General features: G+C 34.3%; 1 protein-coding gene across 1 annotated transcript; it reads left to right on the top strand.

Moving 5' to 3' along the window:
* Positions 1–1,925: 1,925 nt before the first annotated feature.
* On the top strand, positions 1,926–2,225 carry LOC119638461 (ATP synthase subunit g, mitochondrial-like). Its single transcript, XM_038035253.1, has one exon. The coding sequence runs from the start codon at positions 1,926–1,928 to the stop codon at positions 2,223–2,225; it is 300 nt and encodes a 99-aa protein (XP_037891181.1).
* The last annotated feature ends 6,881 nt before the right edge of the window (positions 2,226–9,106 follow it).

Raw genomic sequence — 9,106 nt, 5'->3', positions numbered from 1 at the left:
ATTTTACTGCGAACAGTAGAAGCTCTCTCCATCTCTCTAAGCAAAATGAATTAAAAAATAAAAGAAAGCAGAAAAACTTAACATTACCAAAGAAATTAAATTTGTTTGAAATAAAAATAAAAACAAAAAAGAACAACCATTCACACGCCCATTTATAGTCATTTCCTCACACTATCCATATAAAAATTAACGTGAAGTGTATGAAAGCGTTGTTTATCTTCGAAAATATTCTGAAAACAAAGTTTAAGAAATTTGCGAATTTTAACCAACATACGAAGAAGAAACTTAATCACTATACATTGCAACACACCATAAGAAACTTAATCGCTATACATACTGCATATAGATGCTGGAGATATTAGGCGAGAAATTCGGGTTTTCATAAAAATAAAAACGAAGTTTTTCAGTTAGAAAATTCACGGCACCTTCCACTATATATTTTCTCGCAATTAGCATTAAGTACACATTTATCTTTGTCTAAAGAAACTATTCGCTTACCTTCATTCGCGTAGATGAGGCACTTAATTAAACTGCCCACCGCTTCTAGGATGTTCTTAAGCCCACTTCTACAAATCAGCATAGCAAAGACCGCAAAGATTTTAGTACTCGTTACTGAGCATAGATTGGATTTGTCAAATGTTTACAACGCTTCGGGATCGACAAGGTATATCCTTAAAGCATTTGGTCAGCGTGCATAGCGTAATCATAGGGTACGCTCCGTATTCATCGGTTAATGTCCGTCTTTATGCATTTTGATATCTGTTTCTCAGTCTGTATCCTTTAAATCTTAAGTTTATTTTGTCTAGGAACTAACCGCATCAAATTTTTTACTTCACTTTTTACAGGTAAATCTCACGTGTAGCCGTATCGTATAGAAAATAAGTGAAGTGAGCATTCGTCCGCAGGATTCAAAAGACCATATGTATAAGAAATTAACTGTATGTATATGTCATGGAAAAAGTGTAACATTTTATGTGATGACGAATGTATACGTTATAGTCCGTCCATCCCTCCTTGTCATATTTCCTCATAAAATTTAATCATTATGAATTTGCTATAATAATAAGTTTTAGAGTGAGTGTGTGTGTGTGTGTGTGTGTGTGTCATTTTTTGAAGCCATTTCATTACAACCTAATTTCACATTGCACATACTCCGTGTATGATGAATATAGTCGTCATAGCTAAATTTTTGCGATGCATTTTGAATGCACATTTTCAAAAGGGGACGACTGGTTAAATTAGTTGGATTATGTAAACAGGTTTTTTTTTATATGTATTTAGCTATCCTTGGAGGTGCGATGGTGGTCTGGAAAGAATACAAGCAGAGGGATAGAGTGATATTTTAGTACGTTCGAACTTAGAATGGGATCTCCTGGAAGGGCGAGAAAACCACTGTAGTTCTTTGATCGAAGGCGTGCAAAGTGCTGAAAGAACGAGCAGTCATAGCAGTAGAGGATATGAATCGGAAGACTAGGAAAGGCGAGCAACATTAGGGCGCCGCGAGAATGAACGGTCACTTAGCTATACGATACGAATGAAAAGGCTAGTCACGTTAAAGGACAATGCTTTAAAAAACCTAAGCCCTCGATAGTTTTCTTGAACACTCTGCAATAGTTATTCTATTTAATAGCCACATTGACATTAGGAAAGGAGGATGATAATGCACAATAACTTTTCCTATGCAACCAGAGACAACACTACGTTTTATTGACGTTCATGTTTATTTGAAGAGATTAACAAAAAAAAATGTTTTTCTATGATTATGAATGTTCTCCAATGACACTAATCATGTGTCATATAGAATTTTTTTTCTGTGCAGTATTTCGACAATTTAGTGATGAACAAACGTATATTTTCCAATTAAATTTATCAAAACCAAACAAAAAAGAAAAAAAAAGAAAAAAAAAACAAATAAATAAAATAAAATGGCTAACGTGGGAAGCAAAGGCCAATCGATGATTAGTCGCGTTTGGACACAAGTTAAGCCGAAAATTGGTGCTTTCAGTAAATACGCTAAAGACGAGTTGGCTCCACCCACCATCGGTGATATTTCTGCCATGCGAGAGAGCCTTAAAAAAATAATCAAGAATACGAAAAATGGCTCTTTCAAGAATATAACTGTTCGCGAAGCCTGGCTTAACACATTAGTGACAATGGAAGTGTGCTTTTGGTTTTACGTCGGCGAATGCATTGGAAAACGTCATCTTGTGGGCTATAAAGTTTAAATAATCTCTCTAATGATTTCTCTCTTTTTTCTCATTTTTTTAAAATATATTTTATAGTTTTTATAGTTTAGCTTTTTATCAAGTGTAACCGACAGAATTATGTGACAAACGAAAGTATTATATGAATAAAATGAATGAAATATTTCGCATCATTCTCACTAGACACCGCGACATAACTGCATGGCTGGAGAATGAAACGAACTGTTTAATTTTTTATTCACAGAATACTTTTCGTCACAACTCGTTGGAAATAAATCTGTATGGTTTACGTTATGCGACTTTATTAAAGAATTTTTGGAACATGATGAGTACGTTATAAGATGCATAACGCGTTTTTTTAATACTCGAAGCAGGCCTTCGTAACTTGCTTCTCTGCTCTGCTGTCGGCTGATGTTGCAGTACGAAAAAGGTATAAACTTTGAATCGGTGGAAAAATTGCACTCTTAGCTAAAGAAAAGTAAGGTTTGAATTGTTCTCGCAGGCTAAAGTTAAGGAAAGGTGGCGCCCTTAGCATCGATCATGCTCTGTAATGTTGTTGGCAAACAGAAAAGTTGCACAGTTTCGTCTATAGCATCTGGGCATGAGCCCTGTATGCTTTTCCGATCCGTGCTTAATAGACAAGAATATGATTTGGTTCCATCGAATCGGTCATAGAGTGTTTTTTGCCGCCAGCTTAGTAATGAACACCATTCAAGCTCAGGTTCCTTTTTTAATATGAAAATGCATACATTGTTGTACAATTGTGATTATGAAACTCTGGCTGATTCCAACTGGCACGCATGTACATTTAGTGATAACGAGTAAGATTCGTATACCCCCGAATATTCATTCATCGACTTTAAATCTGCTCCAACATCTGCTAACTTCACTTTGGTAGTATAAGTAACAGACACCGGAAGAAGTTAGCTCGAAAATGCACGATTACGGTTACGTAACACTTATCTTCATGCACTAGTAACTGCGCCACAGTTACAAGTCAATGCTCGTACTCAACTGTAAAGAAATTCTTGCAAAGGATTCGATACTAAATATCAGTTTTTCCTTATGCACGCGATTGCCGGTCAGAAGTCAAGAAGAAGTCTGATGAAAGCTTTTTTTTTTTTTTTTGAATATTGAATTAACTATAGAACTGATAAGTAAGAGGCATTTCTACTTCGGAAACTTTCAAACGACTTACGTACGACTATACTTTGAGCGGAGATGATGGGCATCAAGAGATTCGTTTTAAACTGTGTAGAGTTTTTCTTTCTTTATTGGTTTATTTAGCAATTAATAATTTTAATTAAAATGAGCTTATTGTACACATTTTCATGCCAAACACCGTTTTTTAAGTGTTTCGATTTGATACCTTAACGTTGCCAATATAAGCATAAAGCAGCAGCAGCAGCAGCAGCAGCAGTGTTTGTTTGCCTTTGCATTCGATTGCGTGCATTAAAAGAATTTCTCATTTCACAATTTTCTTCTTTTTTTTTTTTTTTTTTCTCCCTCGATTTTTATTATTTCGCTTGTCTAAACTGCAACAACTAGTATAGTATTTGATTACCTTGACAACATACACAGCGACGTAGTGAACCCGCTTCGTTAACATGCCCGCAACACACAACCGTTATACTTTGAAATTTTATCCTCACTTTAATTGCTGCTGCAATGCAACAACTATTGTTGTGTGCGTTTGGGTTTGTATAAGGGGTTGTGTGCGAACACACTCAAAAGATTCTTTGAACTATGCATATACTGGGGCATATATGCATATACACATATATATATATATATATATATATATATATACATGTAGGAGCGCCTCTTATTTCGTACTTCAATCATGGATTGAAGCGTTCATAAAATTTCCATTACACTGATTCTCAATTGAAAGTTTGGCTCGTTGCAATGCAAATCGTTTAAAAACATCGAATCCTTTTAGGAAGAATCAAATGATTGCAAACTCTCCACCGTTTTTCATTTCTTTTGTCGATGCTGATATTGAATCTGTATTACGTTACGTTTGCACTAAGTTCGGTTGCTATGGCTGCTATAACTGCTATGGGCCACATAAGCCTTTGTGTGTGCTGTTATGTTTTTATACGTTTTATACTGCAGTAGCAATAACAGCAAAAGCAGTTGCATAGGCAGCAGCAACAGCAGCAGCCGTAGTAGCAGTAGCATTAGCAGCAGCATTAACAGTAGCAGAGCATGTCTATACAATACGAACACTACGAACACGTAACAATATTAATCGACTAGCTAGAGCTATGATTTCCAACAACATTGGGTCAAGTGGCTTCTTCGTGGTGTATTAAAAATTCCAAGCCATTGTATACATATATATATATATATATACGAGTTTACAGACTACGCTCTATGGTACACAAATTATGTACGATAATTTCAATTTGTAGACGTACATAGATATACTTAATAAATACGTATGCAGCACCTATACGCGCGTAACGTTTGAATGCATACGCTTTTGCGTGTGCGTGTATTTATAGTTATTTAGCTAATCCTGGTCGCTAATGTTACAAATTGAATTTTATTCAATAGTCAATGCTAAGAAGAAAACGATTTTGCTTTATGACACAATTTTTTTAACTATTGGTTCAATATTGTTACGCGAAAGCATATCCGTCCACGTGGCGCGTTAAACGAAGGCTAATGCAGGAAATTATATCAATATTAAGATGTCCTAACTGAATGAATATGCAGGGTGCAGGCGACAATCGAGATTTCAGGAAGAAAGAACTCTATTTTTGAAACCCTATATTCGAAATGATTCAACAAAACAAATAAACACATGAAACAAACAAACAAACATAGGAAGCCAACATACGAAACAAACAAACATAAACATCCAACGTACAAAAAGTACGTACCAGACGTAAACATAAAACGTACGAAACGTACAAAACCTACGAAATGTACATAGAAAACGTAAAAAGCGTACAAAACGTACAAGTCGAGCAAAACGCACAAAGCATACAAAAGATCGAACATATTCAAAACGTACTAATCGCACAAAACGTCGTACAAGTCGTACGAAACGTACATAGCCTACAAATCGTGTAAAGCTTATAAAATGTACAAAATGTGCATGGAAAACGTACGTACAAGTCGTACAAAACGTACCTAAAAAACGTACAAAACGTATAAAAAAGGATAGATATAATAGGTACAAAGCTTAGAACGCGTACCAAACATATAAAATGTACAAAATGTACCTACAAAGCATACAAGTCGTACAAAACCTACAAGACGGACAAAGCCTACAAGACGTACACAACCTACAGGACGTACAAATCCTAGATGGAAAACAAACAAAATGTACATAAGCGAACATAAAAAACGTACAAAATATATATATATAACGTAGAAGATATAAAAGAACTACAAGGCGTGTGAAACATAGTTATCGACTTACCAAACGCACAAAATGTACATATAAAGCGTACAGTACGTAGATACAAAACGTACAAAACGTATATGCAAGACTTACAAATAAAGCAATTTTTCCAATAAATACAACCTTAGTTAAATACTTCCCCGCTTGCTATATATCATGAAAATGTTTTAGTACAGAAACTAGCGCATTAGTTAATTAGTTTAGTTTAGTTATTAGTTTTGCTATGTTCTTCCAAAAACCCTTTGCTATATATCATAGATGTATTTTAGTACAAAAACAAGCTTATTAGCCAAACGCTCCTCCCTTTGCCATATATCATGAAAATATTTTAGAACAAAAATTAGTATATTAGTCAAACGCTTCCCTCCTTTCCTATATGCCATTGAAATATTTTTCAAAAAACTAAGATATTAGTCAAATATTTCCCCCGTTGCTATATATGATGAAAATATTTTAGTACAAAAACCAACTTGTTACTCAAATACTCCCTTCTCTGCTACATATCTCTTAATTTTCTTTGATGTGACTATGACCTGACTATTCATTAAAATAAATTAAAATAAATTTTTACATACATATCTGCTTTATTGCTCTTTTTCTAGCGACGTTATGTGTTCATCCACATTGAATGCGGACAGCTCACGGAATAATGCAACACATAACCCTATCAATGTATCAAACGAATCTTTAAATAATAACAAAAAAAAACTTTAACTAAACCTACTGCTCTATGTTGAATCTGACTACGTTTCTTTCTGCTCAAATATCCGAAATATGAGTGTAAGGCACTGATTGAGGGGTGAAATGTTTTGTTTCAAATTTTTTTTTGATCTACAGAGAGCCTGTAAGTGATGGACCAATAAACAGAAATGGAGTACTAGGCGAAATAGTTCAACTCAATCAATAGTGCAGTAGTAGTACTTGCAGTAGCAATTGCAGTAGTAGAGCATCTAAGTCAGCGGACATACCGCTAAATTGAGTAAATTCGGGAACGATATCACCTAAAGCTTTATTTATAAAATTGTTCGCATTTTCATCTCCTTTGGGACAGATAACAATTGCAAAGTCATTTGCCTTAAAAGAGCCTTTAAAACGAAACAAGTCTAAAAACGGTTCAGACTTCGTTTCAAGTCTTCGGCAACATATTAAAGTTGAATTCCACTTCTTTCTTTGATAATCGATTGAAATAAAGTGTTAAGAGATATTTGCTAAATCCTAAAGCCTTAACTATAAGGCGATTATATACACAACAGATAATTTTTTCACTAAGCCCTCAAAAGTCTGCAGTTATGCTTTGTTCAAATATCTCATTTTCGTATTAACGAAAAGTTGAAAAAAAAAAAAAAAGAATACAAATTTAAAATGTATGTTATTTTGTTCCCCCTCCACCTGGCTCGTTTCTTTGCAGATAATTGCTTATTGTATGTTGTATAAGTTTGTACATTAATTCTCATCGCACTAGTTACGTTGTACTTTCACATTTGCTTAATTACTTTAGGGATTTATTATTATTCTTCTTAGATGTACTAATTATTATTACGGGTTGTCATTCAAAAAATATTAAAACAGCAAATAGCAACAACAAAAAGCAAAAAGCAAGTATAAGTAATAATTATATTCGGCACGTTTTTACACTTTCAATTAAGTTTATTACACTGAAATACAGGCTAAAGTTGAACTTATTAATTTTTATAAAAGCAATTTTATGTTCTCACCCATGTCATATATACATATGACTTATATATATTTATATATAAATATATATTCTTTTATTTACTTAAAATGCGAATACGACTTGTATGTATACAAAATGAATATATATATATATATATATATGGGTATTGTAGCTGGATAAAATTACTGACGTAAAGCTAACCCATACCTGTGCATACTCCACGGTACTTTTTAGAGTTAGCGAAGCGGAGCTAATAGTAGGACGGGCGTGAAAATCAACGGAATAACGTCAAATACCAAGCCAGACACGCAGCCATGAAAAAATTGATTTAGAAAATGATTCTCAATCGATTGGTATAATAAAAGGCAGGTCTGTCTCAATTTCTTTTGGGTTTTAGAATCGTTTGACTTTACCGACCGAGCTAATATGGGATTATCGCAAGGGTACAATTGTTCTTTTAAAAAAAAACTCAAAGAGCAGCGAAATCCTTTACTCTACACTGCTCTTCTAAAGAATTGTTTAGAACTGCATTGTGTTTCCTATTTAACAAAAAAAAAAAAAAAACAATGGGGAATCTGCGGCCACATCTTATTGTTAATTGGCCATATATAGGAAAAAAGATATACACTAAGACATGAAACTGCCAAAAAAAAACTCTTTTTTAATCTACAGCATTTCTGATGCAAGAGCTGTTTGCAGGACTCACAAGTACTTGAGATACACCATACAGTTTAAAATCACTATTCGAATCGATTTGAACTTGCTTGTTCGTCTGTCTGTTTAAAGACATTTTCATAAAATTGGATGTAGTGAAATACAGAAGGACGAAGGAAAATAGTGCGGATTAGACCACTTTTTCGACCATTTCTTATATAACGCGTTGTTTAGAAAAGTCGTTACTTGAATAACTGTAGGGTAGTGTAGGGTACTTAATGGTGGGGCGTGCCCCCTTTTTGTTTTGAATAGTGCAGCTGCATTAGGGAATTCGTGGGGAATAGATTAAGTAAATGGTCAATTTCGGTCGGTGGCAGATTAGTCCATTTTTAGTAGTAATGATATATCTCTTATCTTCCTTGGGAGAGTATGTTATATTGATAAGAATTTTCTGATTGAAAAGAATCATAACTTCGTTCAAAATATTTTATATCATTTACGCAAAGAGTTTCAAAACAAGTGCAACAGGCAGTTTCCTGCTCTAGCCATTCAAATAGGTACACTTGAAAAAGGACAAAATCTAAAAATATGTTTACGCAGATAGGCTAAATTTACGAGATGCTGAAAGAAGAGATCAGGAAAATTTCGCAAGGGTATCAAGTCTATAAAAAATTGCAATAAACCGCCTGCAGAGAGGCGGTGAACTTGGGTGCTTTTCGTAAAGAGGACCAATCATTTCATTTCTATTTTTCGTCCCATGTACGAGACCATATATGCCGTATGTTGTTAATGTGGTTGGTAGAGATATAGAAAAGGCAAGAGCTGCTACACAAATCACTTAATATGATCATAAGATATCGTAAAGACATTGTATAATTTTGATGAATCCATATCACGACATTCCGACCATCAGTTTAAACTTTACAGATGTTTAAGTTTGATTTGGGTAAAACAATGGAAAAGTCTGCATTTTTATATCTATATCTATATATATAAGATGAAGACATATTGGCGATTACCTCGAAACCCAAGCGTAACCATCCCAAAGCAAACGGCCAGAAGAGTCAAGACCGAAAAAACTCGCCAAGTTCACTCAAACGGGAAAGTTTTGTTCACTACTTTCATCGATTACATGGCGTAGTGCACGGTAAGTTC

Source organism: Glossina fuscipes, unplaced genomic scaffold (assembly GCF_014805625.2).
Source record: "Glossina fuscipes isolate IAEA_lab_2018 unplaced genomic scaffold, Yale_Gfus_2 89, whole genome shotgun sequence".
In the NCBI taxonomy this organism is placed as follows: Eukaryota; Metazoa; Arthropoda; class Insecta; order Diptera; family Glossinidae; genus Glossina; species Glossina fuscipes.
Note: the sequence above shows the minus strand (reverse complement) of the source record. Positions and strands in the feature narration are given on the sequence as shown.